This window comes from Canis aureus, chromosome 16 (genome assembly GCF_053574225.1).
Source record: "Canis aureus isolate CA01 chromosome 16, VMU_Caureus_v.1.0, whole genome shotgun sequence".
In the NCBI taxonomy this organism is placed as follows: Eukaryota; Metazoa; Chordata; class Mammalia; order Carnivora; family Canidae; genus Canis; species Canis aureus.
The window spans coordinates 9,701,235-9,721,258 of NC_135626.1; the positions used below are offsets into that span (position 1 = coordinate 9,701,235).

Genomic DNA, 20,024 nt, shown 5'->3' on the forward strand with positions numbered 1-20,024 from the left:
AGTTTCCACTCACAGGTGGAATTTAAGAAACAAAGCAGAGGAGTGTAGGGGAAGAGAGGGAAAAATAAAACAAGACAAAATCAGAGAGGGAGACAAACCATAAAAGACTCTTAATCATAGGAAACAAACTGAGGATTGCTGGAGGGGTGGGGGGTTGGAGTAACTGGGTGATGGGCATGAAGAAGGGCACATGATGTGATGAGCACTGGGTGTTATATAAAATTGATGATTCACTGACTTCTAAAACTAATAATACACTATATGTTAATTAAATGAATTTAAATAAAATAAATTAACTTTTTAAAAAAGAAAAAAAGATTATTTTAGAGAGGTACGGGAGAGACAGGGGGAGAGGGAGAGAATCTCAAGCAGACCCCCAGATGAGCAGGGAGCCCGATGCAGGGCTCCATCCCAGGACCCTGAGATCATGACCTGAGCTGAAGTTGGATGCTTAACCCACTGAGCCACCCAGGCACTGTGTAGACTGTTGATTCGTGTCCCCATCGATAGACAGTTGGGTAGCTTCCCCCACTTGGTGGTTGTGAATACTTCTGCTGTGAACATGAGTACACATAGCTCTTTGAGTTCCTCCTTTGGATGCTTTTAGGTGCATACACAGGAGTGGAACGGCTGAGTCTGGGCAGAATGGTTTGTAAAGAACCCTTCCCTGCTTCCCAAAGGAGGACATGTGTGTGTCCTTTTTAATCTACAAACTGCTCATCTTGCAGAAATGCATGGACATGCCACCTTCCAAGGACATACTGTCTGAGTCGAAAGGGCACTGGGTCTTCCTCCTCCCCAGGCCAGCATCTAGACCGCTTTCTTCAGTGGAGGCAACCTTTCTGCATGCTCACGGGGTGATAAGAAGCAACAGGAGGAGAAGAATGCTGGTCCTTCAGTCAGCTCTGATGAAACGTAGCCTGAAGGGACGCCTGGGTGGCTCAGAAGTTGAGCGTCTGCCTTTGGCTCAGAGTGTGATCCCGGGGTCCTGGGATGGAGTCCCACATCAGGCTTTCTGCATGGGGCCTGCTTCTGCCTCTGCCTGTGTCTCTGCCTCTCTCTCTCTCTCTCTCTGTCTCTCATGAATAATTAAATAAATTTTTTTTTTAAAAAGGTAGCTTGAAAATTGGTGAAGGCAGCTAATACATGCAAAATAGATGTAAACTGAGTGCAAATTGCAGAAGCTGGAAGCCCCTCTGCTGTGGATTCCACACAGTGTAGCCTGCAGGATGCTCCTCGTGTGGATGAGCCTTGCGAGAAGGCTCTTTCCCAGACAAGTGTGAATTTTTAGTCCTCTGCAAAGCTGTGTGCCTGCTCCCCAAATGTCTTTCCTCCAACTCCCAACCTCCGTGTTCCTTTGAGGCTTCGCTTCCTGGGTCTAGAGGCTGCAGCAAGGGCCCCAGGCCCAGGTTGGGCGTTGGAGGGAGACAAAGCCTCTCCCTTCCCAGTAGCCTTGGCAAACTCCTCTAGCCAGGCAGCAAGGCCTTCACCTGCTGGGGGTGTTCCTCACTGGGGCTCAATTAGGGAGGTGAGCCCGTCCTCCTCCCATGGCTGGGCTAGTGGACACACACACATACACACACACACTCGCATGCACAGACTTGCATTCATGCATCACATGCTTAATGATGCTGGGGAATCTCTGGGGAGTCAGAGTGGGGGACCGCACTTGGCTATGGTGTCAGCCACACCCAGGCAGTGGTTCTTGGTTTCCCATCATTTGGTGGGTGATTCCAAGTGGCAAGATGCTCTCACAGACTCAGAGAGCCACAGCTTGTGAAGCCCCCGCACCCAGTCTGGCCCAGGTCACCGAGCTTTTGGCCCATCCTCCCGTCTGCAGCCTCTGAATGAGCTTCCCGTGAGTAGCCAGGGAACATAAACATGGAAGTCATGGGGAGATGACAGCAGTAACCAAATGTCAGGCATTTCATTAATAATCAGCCTGCCATGTAAATGAGCACAGCCCACCTGATAGCACTCAGGCTGACATGCCCTGTTTTTCTTCTTTCGTGTCCCTAGCAGCTAAGACTGCTCCTGACCATCTCCTTGGAGAGAAATCGATGAATCCTATCACCAGCTACTAAATATCTCTGCTGAGAAATAATAACTCGCAGCTACAAAGAGTTTTAGCATTTATAAATGTTTTTGCCTGTATTTGCTCCTTTCCTACCTACAATACCCCCAAGGAAGCATTATCCTCAGCCCCAATTTCGCAGACGTAAAGTGTGAGGCTCAGAGGAGGCTGGTGCCTGGTCGAGGTCCTGCAGCTGGTAGGTGTGAAGACCAGGCTGCAACCCCGGGTCTGAATGCCACTACGATGCTTCCATTTCACCCCAGTGACTGGAGAACTAGAATCTTCTCTGATGGTTGCTACCAGGGATTTATGTTTTATAAGACACAAGTAACAAACCTAGGTTAGAGCCAGTAAAAGAACTGTTACTGTTATCAGGGGCTTTGCAAGAAGACTAGGAGGCCAGGGTCCCAGTCCTGGCTCTGCTTCTTAGGGTTGTCTAGGCTCAGTTTCCCCTTCTGAAGTGGCAGATGGCTGAATGTGGGGATCTGGGGCCCCCTTGCCTCTCTAGTCCCCAGAATGGGGTTTCACATTTGCTAGAGGGGAATTGTTGGAAACTTTCTGAGGAGGGTTCCCATGAGAAGTCACAGTGGGGGTGGATGGAGCAGGTGGGCTTCTCTGTTGTCTGTTATCTCCTAAACCTTGGGATGGGGGTCCCCATGAGCCCTGTTTAACACCCCTGCCAGGGTTGCTGGGAGGCTCCAGACAGGAACACAGACCCTGGGGCTGCTTACCCACACCCTGTGCCTGAGCAGAGCACCCCTCCTCCCGTGCTTCACTAGGGCAAACCGACCACCTTGGGGAGTGAGGGCACCCCAGAATCCGGCCTCATGGTCTTCCAAGGGGTGTTTCCCATCCTTATCATGAGATTCATGGAGGCAGGATGGAGGAGCTCACAGACTGGGGGAGGCATTGCCTGACTGTGTGGTACACAATAGCAAAGGGTCAGCAAAGATTTGTTTGAGTTGAAAAACATTATAGGCACCTATGCATTTGTGGAGAGGGGAAAGGGAGAAAGGGAGTGGGAGGGAGGGAGGTGAGGGAGGGAGGGGAAGGCGGTAGGAGGGAGGGAGGGGAAGAGAGGGAGGGGAAGAGAAGGAGGGGAGAAAGGGAAAGGGAGGGAGGGAGGGAGAGGGGAGGAAGGGAAAGGGAGGGGGGAAGGAGGGAGGGGGAGAGGGGGTGGGGGAGGGGGAGAAAGAAAAATTTAACACACATGGAGGAGATGAATACTCTTACTTTTTTCTTTCTACACAGATCATATATCACTCTTTTAATTTAAGCAGTAGTTAGATAGGTGGAAGGATGGATGGATGGACTGACAGGTTTTCACCAGAAGAAAAGGAGGCAAGAGCCACCTTGTGGCGGTCTGATGAGTTGCTTTCCGTGGAAAAGCAGGACGCCAGTGTTGGAGTTGCCTCTGGCAGGGCACTGCCACACGCCAGTGCAGGCTGTGTTTGCAAGTGGGGCTCCCGCCCCCTCAACTGCCTGCAGCTCCTGGCAAGGAGCCTGGGCTGGGAAAGAGCTCCAGAATCTCCCCCGAATGACTGAGTCACGGGAAGGCAGAGAGCAGGAGCTTTTCTGGTGGAGGAGGATGGCCCTGGGGCACAGCGGCCCCCTGGGCACCCCAGCCCCAGAGTAAGGACCACCCAGTCCATCCTCAAGTTCCAGGGTGGGTGGACTCAGCTCGTGTTTGTTGCATTCCACCTTGTGCGGCCATCCTAAGCCAAAGCCAGAAAGGTGCCCAAGGTCACACAGCTAATGCCAGCTGGTGCTGGGACCACAGCCTGGACCCTCGTGCTGCCTGCCCAGCACAGCACGTTCACCCCCCTCATCTCCCTCACCAAGCCCACCTGCGCCGGCCTGGAGTGTCTGCACAGGGGGTAGGGAGCTCTGCACACTGCCTGCTGCCAGGCCCGAGGGCAGCAGTCACTAATTCAGCCAGCATCCCCGAGGTCGGCTGTGCCCCTGCCTGCTGAGACGACTCCTACCCACAGGTGGCTGCTGATCCCACAGAGAAGCAGCTCAGGCCCAACTGACAGAGACTCCAAGGGCTGTGGTGGGTGGCCTCAGGGACTGTGGGCATCTAGGAAGGCCTCCTGGAGAAGGTGAGAGCAGAATGAGGCAGCAAAAGAGAAGATGGAAGAAAAGAATGTTCTGGACTTGGGGAACAGGAAGGGCAAAGGAATTTTGTCTCCAACAGGAAAGGACATAGTGTGTTCAGGTGACAATGAGAAGATGCTCAGAAAGTGGAAGGTCAGAGCCATGGCCCAAACACCTTTCTGGCCTCATTCTGCATGGTGACAAGCGCTTTCCTCCCAAATCAACCCTGCCTCCTCGAGGTTGGGGCAGAAGGGTGGGCCACTCGTGGCCAACTCAGAGCCCAAGGCCCTCCCCCAGCCACAGTGATTGGTGCAGGGATGATGGTTTGTGAGTCAGCTCAAGGCCTCCTGTTCAAACTACCCGGGAAGGGGCTTTCTTTTCACCGGTATTTCCAAGATCATAGACTGCAGCTGCCAGTGTTGGTGATCTCAGCCCCGGGGAAGACAGCCAAGCTGAGACATGGAGAAAGAGAGAAGCATGCACGGATTCATTCATTCGTTCATTCATTCACCCTGTGAACACATCCCTAGTGTCCACCATACACTATTGTGAGCCAGGCAAATGCCACCCCTGCTCTTGTATGGCCTACATTCCAGGTGGGCAGTCAGGCCAAACAAGAGATCAATAAAAAGGTAATAACAGGGCATTTCCGGATATTTGTGGTTGCCAAGAAGAGCAAAAGGGTAGGATGATGGGGCAGAAAGTGGCTGGGGTGGGAAGGTCCTGCTTTAGTCGATGGCCAAGAAAGTCTCTCCACCAAGATGACATTACAGCTGAGACCCGAATGAGCCAATCGTGGGGGAGATCTGGAAGTTAGGCCATCCAAGCAGAAGGGACCAAAAAATGCAAATGTCCTGAGGCAGGCATGAATGAGGTCTAAACAATATCGTCCGAGCTTCTGGATCCAGCCATGCCTGAAGCTGGACTCTTCAGTGCCATGAACTAATTGTTTGGTTGCTGTTATTCAATGAGTATAAACTGGGTTTCTGCAACTTGCATTAGAAAAAGTGCTGTCATTTGAAAACAGTCTAACACTGTGAAAAACATTGCTGATCTCTGAAGCTAAAGCTGTGTCCTGTTAGGTAGAGGGAAATCTTTGAAGATTTTTTTTTAAGATTTTATGTATTTATTCATGAGAGAGAGAGAGAGAGAGGGAGAGAGAGAGGCAGAGACATAGGCAGAGGGAGAAGCAGGCTCCTTGAAGGGAGCCCGATGCAGGACTCGATCCCAGAACCCTGGGATCAGGCCCTGAGCCGAAGGCAGATGCGCAACCACTGAGCCACCCAGGTGTCCCCATTGAAGGTTTTTATTTTTTATTTTTTTAAAGATTTTATTTATTTATTCATGAGAGAGAGAGAGAGAGAGAGAGAGAGAGAGAGAGGCAGAAACAGGCAGAGGGAGAAGCAGGCTCCATGCAGGGAGCGCGACGTGGGATTCAGTCCTGGGTCTCCAGGATCAGGCCCTGGGCTGAAGCTGGAGCTAAACCGCTGAGCCATCGGGGCTGCTCACCAGCCCCCCCTCCACCCGCCAAGGTTTTTAAGTCAGGTTTTTAAATTCCTGCTCCATTCTAGGCTCATCTCTCCCTCCCCTTCTACCCTCTACTGTCTACCGGTACTGAACTTGGCTGCTGTCAGTTCACTGAAGGTCCTGCCTCCAGCTCTTTATTTTTTTTTATTTTTTTGCCTCCAGCTCTTTAAACCTATTACTCTTTTTAGACATTCTTCCCTACTTTCCTCCTCCTGACTAAGATCAGCCTGGCATCAACCAAGATGTCCCTTCCATTAGCCTCATTGAAGCTCATGACTTTGCATACACGTTTACATCACCGAACTTATGAGTCCAATTTGCAACTTTCAGGATACTCTGTCCCACCTGTGAGACCAGGAAGGCACTCAGGACGGGTCCCGTCTGGCTCGAGTCGGTTACTACAGGGGGAAGATAAAGACCCCAAATGGGTTTACCAACCTAGAGCGGCAGCTGAACTGCGTAATCCAACACGGCAGCTTTATCCCAAACAGCGAAACACTCCGAATGAAGAAAGGGGTCGGTGAGGTGAGCTCTTAAATATGCTCATAAAAGCCCCAAGGGAGGGCAGCCCGGTGGCTCAGCGGTTTGGCGCCGCCTTCAGCCCAGGGCGTGTGCCTGGAGACCCCGGATCGAGTCCCACATCGGGCTCCCTGCATGGAGCCTGCTTCTCCCTCTGTCTGTGTCTCTGCTTCTCTCTCCGTGTCTCTCATGAATAAATAAATAAAATCTTAAAAAAAAAAAGCCCCAAGGGAATTTGGGAAGTACTTAAATAAAATAACAGCCGACGGAAAAAAAGAAAGACCCACTGGACAAGACGAATATGGATACGCCTGTACCATGGAGCGAGAATGGGAAGAAATGGGAAATTTTCTCAATGTCCTTGGATTGTCTTACATTTTCTGCGTAATGATAAACAGTTCCAGTTGACTGTTAGCAATGCGGAACATCCAAAGAATATTCCAGATGTTCCCACACTCTCTCTACCGAAGAGGGTGCAAGAGGGTGACCGTCTCCATCTCTGGGGTAGGGCCTGTAGGTTGGGACCCGGGCCCCCACAGCATCGTAGGTCCCGCTGACCTCCAGGCTGGCCTCGCAGCAGAGAAGCCTCCCCACAAACCGCCTTTCTCCTCATGTTGGGGCTCCAGACCTGCAGTTTAAGTTGGGGCTTTCTGTCGCCAGACTTGTTTTCTTTATGAGGGAAACATAATCTCTCCAGTGCTGGGGCTTGAAGAGCATGCAAATCAGCCTAACAGTGCTCTGTTTTGTGAGTGTTCCTCTTATGCAAATCCTCCTGAAATCAGGCTGGAGGGGCAAAGGAGGGAAAAGTGGGGGATCCGGGAATGGGGCTCCGTGCCAAGGGGGATGTGATGTACAAGGCTAGCTGTGCCAACTGACCCCACAGACCTGGGCCTCCCCAGTCTCCTCTGCGGCCACCAGATGGCGACACACGCAGGGCCTGGGACCCTGAGCCCGGAGCGGGCTGAGGGCTTGGGGACACCGCTGGGGCGCACCTCACTGGCTCCTTCCCCTGTTCTGGGGTCCAAGTTGGGGAAGGGTGACTTTGACTTTTCTTCTCAGAGGTCACCTGTGCAAGGACAAGAGGGGCCTGCCTAAGAGGGGTCTGCAGTGGCTTTGGAGCAGAGCGCTGCTGGCTTGAGATGGAGCAGAGACAGAGGAAGGAAGGAAAGACTAAGGAAAGTTATGAGGTTTGTTGCTTTTTTTAAAAGATTTTATTTATTTTTTCATGAGAGACAGAGAAAGAGGCAGAGACACAGGCAGAGGGAGAAGCAGGCTCCCTGTTGGGAGCCCGATGTGGGACTCTATCCCAGGACCCCAAGATCATGCCCTGAGCCCAAGGCAGATGCTCAAGCATGGAGCCACCCAGGTGCCCCAGAAACTTCTGAGTTTATGCAAAATTAGGTATATAAGTGTTTTATTTTTAACTTTAATTTTATTTTTTTTAAGATCTTATTTATTTATTTGAGAGAGGCAGAGGGAGAAGCAGGCAGAGGGAGAGGGAGAAGCAGATTCCCCGCAGAGCAGGGAGCCCGATGCAGGACTCAATCCCAGGACCCCGGGATCACCACCTGCACAGAAGGCAGACACTTCATTGGCGGAACCACCCAAGCGTCCCCTTAACTTTAATTTTAAAAACAGACTGATTTAACCATTCCTCTCTTTTCCAGCCTGCGGTAGCTGAAATGTCCGGGCGCAGAGCGGGCTCCCGGGGAGGAGGGCTGGCGGGAGCGTCGAGTCGGAGCCCGGGGGAGCTTTGATAAGCAAATGCAGCCCAGCGCTCGGGCGCTCTCTATTGGCTGTTCCTTCACCGCCAGATTTTGACACAAATAATCAGATTGAAAATCAAGGAGGGGAACAGAAGAGGAAAGAAAAAAAAAAACACACAGAGAGAGTGGTTGGGGGGGGGAAGGAGAAGTATCTATTGGAGCAGAGAGTGCGAGGTTGACAGAGTGGAGCCGATCCCCAGAGAGACTGCGAGGTTCCCACCAACACCGCGGCAGGGACCGGACGGCAGAGCTGGGGACAGGTGAGGGCTGTCATCCCAGCCTCTTCTTTTTAAATTTGCATGTCTGACTTAGATTGTTTCCAGGCAGGTCACCGGGGCCCTTTGACAGTTACAGGAAGAATAAGGTGGACTGGGATATCTCTTTCACAGGATGCAGCTTTCAGCCCTTGAACCCCGTGGAGAGGAGGCGGTGGGAGAAAGAGCCCTATAGGAGTTCCACCCTCCACCAACATGCATAAACAGCCTTTCCAAAGCCCACTGGGGTCGGTGGGAGATCGCCCGTGTGTGCCAGCTCATGCCCGCAACCCCAGCTCTCCCAGGGACCTGGGCAGAGCATGGGGGCGACACTCGTTCAGGTGCCTGGCTCAGTGTGGCTCCTCAGGCACCGACTGGCTGCCCCCCCCTCCCCGTCCCCCAGCACCCTGAGCTTTCCTCATCTATAAAATCGGAGAACTCTGGGGGAAGTTCTATCTCCAGCATCCCACACTCCCAGATGCCCTGCACCTGAGTTCCTGGGGCACCTCGAGAGCGAGTGCCCTCTCATCCAGAGAACCTCGTGAGGGGGCGAGAGAAAATGCGTTTGTCCACCACCCCCAACCCCAGCCTCCAGGAACAAGAAAGCTGCAGAAGGGCAGGTGGCATCTCAGTCTTTTCTACCTAATTTTGAAGAAAAGGCCAAGTTTAAAGTCTGGGCATCTGGGGTGAAGCATCTGCTCTAAAATAGGGCTTGTTAAGGCAATGGGGTTGTGGGGGGCATGTCTATAGAATAGCTGTGGGTATGTGCTTGTGTATATTTTTCTTAGGGGAAAGTCCTCAGCTTTCATGAGTTTCCTGGAGGGGGCAAATTAATTTGCAGGCTCTGGGCATGCATGTGGTAGCAACTAGCTGAGCGGCACCTGCTCACGCCTCCTGAATATTTCTTAGCAGGCAATGAATGGGTAGATTTTAGTCTCAGCAAGGTGGCAAGATGGCAAGGTGCACCTTGGAATTGATGCACAAGGAACTCTTTGAATAAGGAGATGTGTGAGGGATCCTCCAACTCAAGATTTGGGGAGGTTGGTGTGCTTATTTCCCTGCAGAACGTGCCTGGGAAGCCTCAGAAAGCCATATCTGCGTTGGGTTTAATGGATGGAGTTACTCAAAAACAATGCAGGACATTTTCTTAAGGCTTTTGGGATGGTGGGTGGGGTCGGGGTCCTCTTGGAGAACCCCGAAGGTTCTGGGACCAAATCGCCCCTGGGAAAAAAGCCAGATCACATATGATTCTCTCATCCCTTTTCAGAAGCAGCAGAAAACCTTAGCCCTCCTTAAATGCAGAGGGAGGATTTGTTGTTGTTGTTGAGTTTTCAGGAACTCAAACCAATGGGAGCTGCTCCAGTTCAGAAATGTTCAGGGAATGTTCTGTTCACTCATTTTTGTTTCTATTGTAGTGAAATATACTTTGCAGGGAAGCAACCATTTTAATCACTTTTAAGTGTACAATTTCTTTTTTTTTTTTTTTCTTAAAGATTTTATTTATTGGGCAGCCTGGGTGGCTCAGCGGTTTAGCGCCGCCTTCAGCCCAGGGTGTGATCCTGGAGACCTGGGATCGAGTCCCGTCGGGCTTCCTGCATGGAGCCTGCTTCTCCCTCTGCCTGTGTCTCTGCCTCTCTCTCTCTCTCTCTCTCTCTCTCTCTCTCTCTGTGTGTGTCTCTCATGAATAAATAAATAAAATCTTAAAAATATAATTAAAAAAAGATTTTATTTATTTATTCATGAGAGACACACAGAGAGAGGCAGAAACACAGGCAGAGGGAGGAGCAGGCTCCCCACAGGGAACCAATACAGGACTCAATCCCAGGACCCCAGGATCATGACCCAAGCCAAAGGCCATTCCAGGCATCCCAAGTGTACAATTTCTGTAGCATTAAATGCGTTCTCAGTGTTGTACAACCATTGCCATCTCCAGAATTCTCTTCATCTTCTTAACTGAAATGCTGTCCCCATCAGACACTGACTCCCCTCTCTTCTCCTCCCTGAGCACCTGGCTCTCACCACTGTCCTTTCCATCTCTACTAGTCTGACGTCTCCAGGGATCTCATATAAGCAGAGTCCTGCAGCATTCATCTTTTTTGTGACTGGCATATTTTGCTTAGTGAGGTCCTCAAGATTCATCTACGCTGTGGCAGGTGTTCCTTCCTTTTTAAGGCTGAATAATGTTCCCTTGTATGGATACACCAATTAGCGTTCATCCATTGTCTGTCGATGGACACCTGGGCTGCTTCCATCTTTTGGGTTCTGCGAATAATGCAGCCGTGAATTTGGGTGTACAAACATGTTTTTTCCCTGCTTTCGATTCTTTTGGGTATCAGCTCAGAAGTTGACTCACTCCTCTGTGACATTGCAGCCTTTGAACTCAGGAGGAGACATGTGACAACTGCTTGGAAGCTACAAACACAAACAATGACCTCTTTCTGTTGGGGGCCCCTAATGTGACCCAGGCCCATTTCCCCTGACTCCTACATGGAAAGGGTTTTTTTTTTGTTTGTTTGTGTTTCCCCTTGAGTCATGTCTTTAAACATAAAGGAAGTCCAAAGGGTCCTCTGTCACAGACTCTGAGAAACAGCAGTCTTACCCAACACTTCCAAAAAGGGAACCCGAGTGATGAGGCTCATAGTCAAGGCAGGTCAACAAGGCGCTGAAGATCAACAAACTGTGCATGGGATTTTAATGCTAAAGGGAAGTTTAGAAATCTCTTAGTCCAACGGTCCCTTTTGAGAGATAGGAGTACCAAGCTCCAGGTTGGAGGCTGATGCGGTCAAGCTCAAGGTCACAAAATCAGACTCCGCCCCACAGGAGGCCCGTGGCACCTCATTGTGTGGAAGCAACTAGGCTGCAGCTGCTAGTTAACCTGGAAGGAGGGGTGTGGGCCAAGATTCTGACTTGGGGTCAGGGCACCCTCTATTGGGATGGAGAGTTTTGGAAGAGATGTTAACAGCAAGTCTCTTTCCGGAGGCCGATACCATCAAGGCCTCTGTCTCATGAAGAAATCTTAGGGTTCTTTCACAATCTCTGCTCAGAGCTCTTTCTCAGAATGGTTCGTGTGAATCAAAACGGTGTGGTTGTTAATTAACTACAGTACAGGTGATTGGTTCCTGTTTTTTTTTTTTTTTTTTTTTTTTTTTTTAACTCAGCTAACAGGGGCCAAAAGGAAGTTCTCCTGGTGTGTCCTCACGGGGAGCTTGATGGCTGGGCCACAGGGTTGGCTGTGCCACCCTGCCAGGCTTAACTGAGAGAACGTTCTGGGGAGGGAAGGTTGAGGAGATAGATCGGAGGCTCTGAGTGGGTCATGAGAGTCAGCCCTGAGAGTCCCCTTCTTCCAGCCAGAGACCCCAGAAGCTGGGACCCGTTGCTCATGAACTTGTGTTGTCCTGACTGCTAAGCAGTTGACCTCTATGGTGTCAGGCTCTGAGTCCAAGGGAACACCAAAGCTTCCTGAGGGAGTCTTTCTCTCCTGCCTCTCTGCTCAAAACCCTTCAGGAACCCATGTGGAGCTTCTGGGTTCTAGAAAAGATAGAAATCAAAAGAATTTGATTTTTCAACCATCTTGTCCCACCAACCAGCCTTCTCTCCCTGCTCCAGGCAGGCTGTCTTCATGGGTGGCTGGAAAGACCACAGATGCCAACAAGCAGGGCCCCGGGCCAGGAGTCAAGTCCCAGCAGGACAAGAACCCATTGGGGCCTGGACGAGCCACTTTATTCCCTCGGCCTCAGTGTCCCCTGTGAGCCCAGAAGACAATCACTGCTTCTCTTGCCCCCAGTGGCTGTCAGTTTGATGGCATAATGCACACCAGAGCTTCAGACACCTTCCTTAGCATGTCAGTGCAGTTATCTCCACACCAAATAAGTGCCCACCCCGTGGTCTGACAGTCGAGAGTGCAGAGGCCTGCGGGACAGCCTGGGATCTGCCTGGGATCATGAGCCAGTCTCTGAGCCTCAATTCCTCCTCCAGGAAATGGGACAGTAGCGACACAGCTCACAGGTCCAATTTAACGGAGCTAAGGCTACGCAGATCCTGGCTACAACAAGTATCTCCTGGCATTCCAGCAGGTTCTCATTGCCTACCTTTTGTCCTTGTTGCCTTCTAATAGAATACTATGTAAAAAAAAAAAAAGATAAATCATCTTTTGATAGACTGTGGCCCTTGGAGGCACCCCCAGAACAAAAGGCAAAACCACGCAGCCCCTTGCCTTCCCGGGCATGTGTGGGTTTCCTCTGGCTTGGCCCAGGGTCTGGCCTCCCCAGGGGATTCCTGGAGCCAAGAGTTAGAAGGGGGAAGGAGGGGATGATGGTGAGAGGAGTCCTGGCCGGGGAGGGGGAAGAGGCAGAAGGAAGACTGCCCCCAGCAGATAAGGCCACCGCGGGCTTCCTGACAAGCCTGGGGGAGACAGCAGGCCAGGCAAGCCTGGTGAGGGCAAAATCTGACAGCTGGACCAGAGCCTTCAGGTCCTACCTCTTCATTTCAGATCCCAGAGAGGAAGGGTGTGAAGCATGTCCCTGCTCCTGGTCCAGGGCTCGTCCCTGTCCCCAGAGCCCACCTGCTTCGGCAGGGTACTGCAACCAGACGGGGGAAGTGACCAGACTGGACAGGACAGGACGCAGGCTGTGCCTACCTTCCTGAGGCTTCCCCTCCCGTGGGCTGAGATGCCACCACCTGCTCTGTTCTCCTGCAGCCTCAGCATTATGCCGAGCACTTTGCACACTTGCTTGCAGTAGAGGTCCTTTCTGCCACAACAGTCACGGGCAGGTGGCTTCTGACCCCATCCCCATTTAGACTGGACACTGAAGCTTATAGTGGGGAGGGCAGGGTCTAGCATTGCCCCGGGGTGGAGTGGCCTCAGCAGACTCCTGATGCCCTGGGGGCTCTGGTGAGGGGCAGACAGGCCCGGGCACAGCTGGAGGTCCCTCTCCTGCCTGGCTTGGGGTCACCCCTGGGGGAAGGGACGACTCCCTGAGCCTGCTCCAAAGGCAGGCCTCCAAGCTGCCCTCTCTAATCTCCCTCCTCCCAGCTGGCTCCTCGCCTTGGCCTTATCACCCAGCACTGGCTGCTGTTGGAGCAGCTGTAATCCTTTTCCCGCGCTTGGCCCTATCACCCCTTAGCCTCGCAAGGTGGCTGGCCTGGAAGGGGGCTCCTGACCCACACCTGGGAATGGGACCAGCAAAGGAGCCACCAGGAATGGTATTGGCAAAGGATTTCCTGAACTCCTGCCTGGGCGCAGCCTGGGGATGGTGAGAAGGAAGGACCACTTAGATGTTCTCTGTCTCCCCTCAGGAGAGCCTCATGGCCTGAGCACAAGGATGTGAAACACCTGGGGGGAGTGGGGGCAGGAGACGCTCTCCCCATGGCAAGCTGGGAGAGTCCAGGTGTTCAGGCTGAGCGGCTCTGCCCCTCCCAACCCCCGCTCAGGACCAAGGGCAGATCTCTTTCCTGATTTGGGCCTCCAATCTCCCTTTACCCCCTGACCGGGGGATTCGGGGATGATGGGGCTGAGCTGGGCTGCCCACCACTTAGTTCCTGCAATTGCTGGACATTGGCCTCTTCCTCCATGTGCACGACATACCCTCTGGCTTCCCAGTGGGCTGGAGTGCGGGGGTCCTCTCGGGCCTTGAGCCCTAACACAGGACTCCAACCCTCCCTTCCACCCCACTCAGAAAACGAGAGAAGGCTCCTCCCGCTCTGGGCACCAGGCTCTGGGCTGGCACCATGGATAAGGTGCAGCCCTGCTCAGTGCCACAGTAATGTGGCTTTGCAATTGAGGTGCCCCCTCCATGTTGCAACCTGTCTCCCCACAACACCCCCACTATGATAAGCGCTGAGCATGTAAGATGCACTCTCTGGCACCACCAGCCTGGATACTGCAACTTACAGAAAACAGAATAGGCCCAGAGAGGTTAAACGTCTGCCCCAAAGGGCACAGCAGGTGAGCTGAGATTCTAACCCATGAGCATCTGACCCCGAAACCTGAGCTCAGACCGTCCCTTTCGTACGTAGCCTCCGAATGCAGATCCCACAGGGGCGCAAATGCAGCTTTCTGGATGCAAGGCCCATGGTGTGTCACGTTTGGAGACACCCCTGCCCTTCCTTCTCTGCTCCCAGGGCCACTCAGGGCTTGTGGGCAGGAGCACACTGACCCTGGGGGTTTTCTAGAAGGTGGGCATATTAACTTCCTAGCAAGGGAGGTAGTGGGTGGCGGAGGGCAGATTAGAATTTTGTAACCACTGTAGCAAAGTCCCCGAAACTGGGTGGCTTCCAACAGCACAAAATTTATTCTTTCAACATTCTGGAGTCTAGAGATCCAAAATCAAGGTGTCTGCAAGGTCAGTTCCTTCTGGAGGTTCTGGGGGAGAGTCTGTGCGTGGCCTCTCCCTTGGCTAGTGCTTCCCCCTCTGCCCTCCCCTCTACCTCTGGATGGGGCCAGTGCATCCTTGGTGCCCTTGGCTTGTAGCTGCATCCCTTCCACCTCTGCTCCCGCCTCCAGACAGTGTTCTCCCTGTGTCTCTGTGTATTTGTGCCCCAAGATCCCTCTTCTTCCAAGAACCCTAGACCTATTGGACTTAGGGTCCACCCCAACTCAGTATGACCCTGTCTTAGGTTGGTTAAAGCTGCAAAGACCCTATTTCCAAATACGATCACATTCTCAGGTTCCGGGTAAACATGACCTTCTGGGGGACACGATTCAGCCCGGGACAGTGGATTCTGATTTCAGGAGGAGGCTCTAAAGTACAGAGGCTGTTGCCCCCGTGTCCTTCCTAACTGTTCCTCCCTCTCACCCAGCCCAGCAGGTGTGAGGTGCACGCTTACAATGCCACGGTCCTTCCTGGTAAAGAGCAAGAAGGCTCACACCTACCACCAGCCTCGCGTCCAGGAAGATGAACCGGTCTGGTCTCCCGCCCTTGGCCCTGGTGAGTTAGAGCTCTCCCCGCTGCACCCACCCAGGGCTCCCTGCCTCCTTGTGTTGGGGTTGCAGCAGCATCCCTTCTGCAAGCAGAAGCTCAGTAAATGTTGACTGAGTGAATGAATGAATGAATGCACCCATCTCTTCTGACCCCTTGGAATGATGGGGGCATCAGGATCGGAGCTGGTCCTCAGCAGCTGGCATGTGGGGCTGAGCCAGACTCAGAAAAGATCTAGGACTGAGGCCAGGTGCTCGGAAAACAAACACTGGTCTAGGAGTTCTCCTCAGGAAGGGGCCAGTGTTCCCCTCAGCCTCCACCCTGCTCCCACCATCCTGAGCAGGGCCCATACATGTGAGCAACTTGGACAGGAGCAAGTGGGTCTCTGGGTCCCCATCTCCTGGGAAGGGAGTCCCCCTCCACCACCTCCCTCCCACCCCCGCTCCCTCTTCCCAGAGCTGTAGCCTGTGGCTCTGATGGTCTTGTCTCCCCACAGGGGCCAGGGGCCAGGTCCTGAGCAACACTCCTGTCCTCAGCACCCTGTTCCCAAACCAGCGCCTGACCTGGACTGATCTCAAACGGGAGCCAGAACTGGAGCTGGACCAGAGCCTGACCAGGATGACCTTGGTGCCAGGTACCCAGGCCAGCACCACCACCCCTGCCCCCGGCCATTGCCTGCCAGTCAGTGCAAGTGGAATGGAGGGTGGATGGGCTCATGGAAGCAGGGATCCTTGGAGTTCTGGAGTCAGGAAAGATCAACAAAGTCATCTGGATACAATGTGAACTCTCTAGCTTCTGCTTGGACCCTCTAGGATGGGGAGCTCACCCCAGATGAGAGCTTCTGTGTGGTGGGTCAGAAGAAGCAGCTGGGCAGGCCGATGCAGTGGGTGAGGCAGGCACTCTGCAGGTGTTGGGGGGAATTTCTGGGCTGTAAAGCTGGGAAGCCACAATGAAGACCCAGACCCTCTCCTGCAGTAAATAGTTTGGGCTAACACCAGAACCCTTAGCATGGGGTCATTAGGTAGAAAGTGCTGGGGAAGTGGTGTCCTAATTATCAATGAGTCACCCCCATTCGTGTGTCCCACTCTTCACAGAGGGCCCTGCCGTAATGCCCCGATCCCAGGACAGGGACTCCGACTCACCCCCGTTCTACAAGCCCAGCTTCTCCTGGGATGCCCTGGCCTCGTCCTATGGCCACAGCTACCGGCAGGCCCCCTCCACCATGCAGTCTGCCTTCCTTGAGCGCTCCGTCAGCCTGTACGGCAGCCCTCTGGTGCCCAGCACCGAGCCGCCCCTGGACTTCAGCCTCCGCTGCTCCCCGGGCATGGATGCCTACCACTGCATCAAGTGCAACAAGGTGAGCAGCTGCAGCGTGGGTGGGCTCACAGGTGCTGCTCTGCAGCCTCGCTCCAGGTCCCTGGCAGCTGCAGGTGTTCACAGCTGAGTGCTCCCTATGCTATGGATCCTGGGTCCTTCGGTGGGTTGAAAATGCTTGTCCTCAGGGATCCCTGGGTGGCTCAGCGGTTTAGTGCCTGCCTTGGCCCCGGGCGTGATTCTGGGGTCCCAGGATTGAGTCCCGCATTGGGCTCCCTGCATGGAGCTTGCTTCTCCCTCTGCCTGTGTCTCTGCCTCTCTCACGAATAAATAAATAAAATCTTAAAAAAAAAATTGCTTGTCCTCACCATGAGAATGAGGACCATGAGCCCTGGCTGTGTTGCCCGTCTGGCGCTAAGCACTTGACATGCGTGAGCCCTGGGATGTGGACAAAAGGCTCAGAGAGGTTGAGTCACCAGCCCAAGAGCACACATCAAGTAGATAGCAGTAACTGACATTCAAATGTGGCTCTAGCGACCTCCTGGCTCTTAACCACTAGGCTCTTTAGCCCCTAGGTAGCGCCAGCAGGGACCTTTGACCTGCTCCCACAGCCCCATTTTGTAGACAGGAAACCCAGCCACAGAGAGGCAAGGGGACCTCCCCAGGACACACAGCAAATGCCAGCAGAATTGGCAATCCCGTGCTCCTCCTGCCTAATGCCCACCTGTGCCTGGGCATGGAGGTGGAGGGGGGGTGGCCGTGGGACCCCAGGCCCAGCTCCCTCTCCGCAGCCCCCCGTGGCCTCACACTCTGCCCCTGCCCCCAGGTGTTCTCCACCCCACATGGGCTTGAGGTGCATGTCCGCCGCTCCCACAGCGGGACCCGGCCCTTCGCCTGTGACGTCTGTGGCAAAACCTTCGGCCACGCCGTGAGCCTGGAGCAGCACACACACGTCCACTCCCAGGTGGGCAGCTGGCCAAGCACAGGACCCCCCCCATTCCTGCTCTGCGCCTTCCGTAGGCAGCTGAGGGGCTATGATGGAGTCTCTCGCCTTGCCCCTGAGGGTGGCACAGATCAATGGTCCTTAACTCCCTTATCTGGGTCCCCAAAACCCCCTTGTAAAGATTATTATATAATATATACTTTAATTTGTTCTTTATAATGAATATTTGTGCTTTTAGCGCTAGTTACATTACAGTTTTCCCAACACCTACTCTTAACATTCTTCCCTCCCTGCTGGACCGAATAGGCTCACGTGCTGCTGGAAGAGGCTCCTGGCCCAGTGAGACTTCGGGGCGGGGGAGAGGGATGTTTACGAGGCTCATTTCTGTGTGGCCTCAGCTTTGAGGCTCTCGGGTTTTAGAATCTTGGGGTCAGGCTTCGATGTCCATCTTGTCCCACTTAGCTTTTCTTGAATATTCCACTCCGGGAAAAGCACCCAAGATGACCGACCCAAGTTGCTAACACCAGAGTCTATGAAAGCTCAGGTGGGAAAGGCAGGATGTGGTCATGAGATCCACTGGTGAGCACGCATCATGTGCCTGTTGCCGGCTCCCCTCTCTACCCTTTGAGTTCATTACTGCTGCTCTAATGTACAGATAAGGAAACTGAGTATCCAGAGGCTAAATGACTTGGCTAAGGTCCCATGGCTTATTGGGACAGAAGCCAGAATCTGGCCCCAGTAATACAGACAGACTCAACCAAAGCACTGGGAAGCCCATGATCATGCCCTTGGCCAGTCAGTCTATGAGTCAATCAACAAACATGTGTTGAGGCTTATTTGGCTGGGATACAGTAAAGGTTACAGGGAAAAACCCATAGGTGGCCTCTCCGGCCCCATGCCTCAGTCCCCCTTGGGAGGCAGAAATGGGGGGTCTCTGGGTCCTGCTCCCCCAGGACCTGTTCTCGAGGCCACCCCAACAAGTGTCCTGTTCCTCAGGGGATCCCGGCAGGGCCCAGTCCTGCACCCAGCGTGGCAGTCCCGGGTCTCGAGGCCCCGCCGGCTCCTGACCCCCCGGGGCCTCGTTTCCTCCGGCAGGAGCGCAGCTTCGAGTGCCGGATGTGCGGCAAAGCCTTCAAGCGCTCGTCCACCCTGTCCACACACCTGCTCATCCACTCAGACACACGGCCCTACCCCTGCCAGTTCTGCGGCAAGCGTTTCCACCAGAAATCGGACATGAAGAAGCACACCTACATCCACACCGGTGAGGTGCCCGCCCCTCGTGCGACCCAGGTCCCCTTGACCAGCAGAGCCCTGTCCCCACGTCCCCTCCCTCCCCCTATACAAGGTCCCCGCTTCGGACAGGAGTGGGGTCAGGTCACTGAGTGAGGAGTGCTCCCCTGGCCACACTGTTCCTTAGATGCGCATTTAATGTGTAGGGAAAGCACTGGAAAGGAAACAGCACAAGTGTGATGTGTGGGTACAAGTGAGTCTAGCAGGTGGATTTGTCACGCATGCATTCCTCCAGTGGGTCACTGCTTGGCTGTTAACCAAGAGCCTCTTTGGCACTGGGCGCTGGGCGCATTGATAAACGGGACGGACCCGGGCCCCGTCCGATCAGGGTGCAACCCTGGGGGGCGGGGGTAGGGGGTGACAGAGCTGCTGCTCTCCTGCCTCCCCTCTGTAGTTCTTTCCTAAAGCCGTGAGATGACACACAACAGAGTTTGGTGAAAAACGCAGGGCACGGGGGCGAGGGGCCCGGCACAGATGGCCCTGACCTGGTCCTTGCTGCCCGCAGGCGAGAAGCCGCACAAGTGCCAGGTGTGCGGCAAGGCCTTCAGCCAGAGCTCCAACCTCATCACCCACAGCCGGAAGCACACCGGCTTCAAGCCCTTCAGCTGTGAGCTCTGCACCAAGGGCTTCCAGCGAAAGGTGGACCTGCGGAGGCACCGCGAGAGCCAGCACAACCTCAAGTGAAGCTGCACCTGCCCCCGAGATCCTGGGACCGGAGGGAGGCTAGCCTCGTGCACCCAGATTCCCTGTCTCCTGGAGATCGCACTGGACAGGAATCTCTCAGCTTGTTTTGAGACTCACAAAATTGCTGCGTGACCTCAAGCAAGTTGCTTTCCCTCTTTGGACCAATTTTTTTTTTTCCTGCTGCAAAATGTGGGAACTGGGCTGGGTCTTTTCTGAGCTGAAGTTGTTTTGAGGTCTGAGCTTGGGCACCTTCCCCAGGGCAGAGACCGGATGGCCAGCGTAGCGCCACCCCTCCCAAAACCCCCCGCCCATGGACAGGGATGCCAAGAATAATCCCGAACTGGAATCCACAGAGAAATCCTCCCCCTCTGCCTGCAGCCTACCATGCTGGGATCTCGTTTCTGGGGGGGCCTTTTTCTGGCCGCCACCATGGCCAGAGCTGCCTCCTGCCCCAGTGGAAGGCCAAATACCCCTCTGCTTCAGCCACATGTGCTGGCTGTCCCCCACTTCTGACTGGCACTCAGCTAGCCACGGGGGTCCCGGTTCTGCTTTCAGGCCGCGGGGCTGGAGAAACCAGGGGTCACTGCTCTCAAAAGAACTGCTGTAAATAAAAATAAAGACACCAATTTATTTACCTTT

The 20,024-nt window shown here is 53.7% G+C and overlaps 1 protein-coding gene across 7 annotated transcripts in view; it reads left to right on the forward strand.

Annotated features, from left to right (window-relative positions):
* The window catches only part of GFI1B (growth factor independent 1B transcriptional repressor), a 31,087-nt gene extending 11,063 nt beyond the window's left edge, over nucleotides 1-20,024 (forward strand). For 2 of the 7 annotated variants that reach the window (XM_077851222.1, XM_077851225.1), the window contains exons 2-10: nucleotides 6,029-6,223; nucleotides 7,277-7,404; nucleotides 7,885-8,243; nucleotides 15,044-15,163; nucleotides 15,651-15,788; nucleotides 16,249-16,511; nucleotides 17,295-17,432; nucleotides 18,408-18,672; nucleotides 19,207-20,024. In XM_077851222.1, the coding sequence (XP_077707348.1) occupies nucleotides 15,064-15,163; nucleotides 15,651-15,788; nucleotides 16,249-16,511; nucleotides 17,295-17,432; nucleotides 18,408-18,672; nucleotides 19,207-19,385 (1,083 nt within the window). In that variant the 5' untranslated portion in view covers nucleotides 6,029-6,223; nucleotides 7,277-7,404; nucleotides 7,885-8,243; nucleotides 15,044-15,063 and the 3' untranslated portion in view covers nucleotides 19,386-20,024. Of the gene's footprint in view, nucleotides 1-6,028; nucleotides 6,224-7,276; nucleotides 7,405-7,884; nucleotides 8,244-15,040; nucleotides 15,164-15,650; nucleotides 15,789-16,248; nucleotides 16,512-17,294; nucleotides 17,433-18,407; nucleotides 18,673-19,206 lie in introns of all 7 variants that reach the window. The other 5 variants (XM_077851223.1, XM_077851227.1, XM_077851224.1 and 2 more) reach the window with 4 other exon arrangements.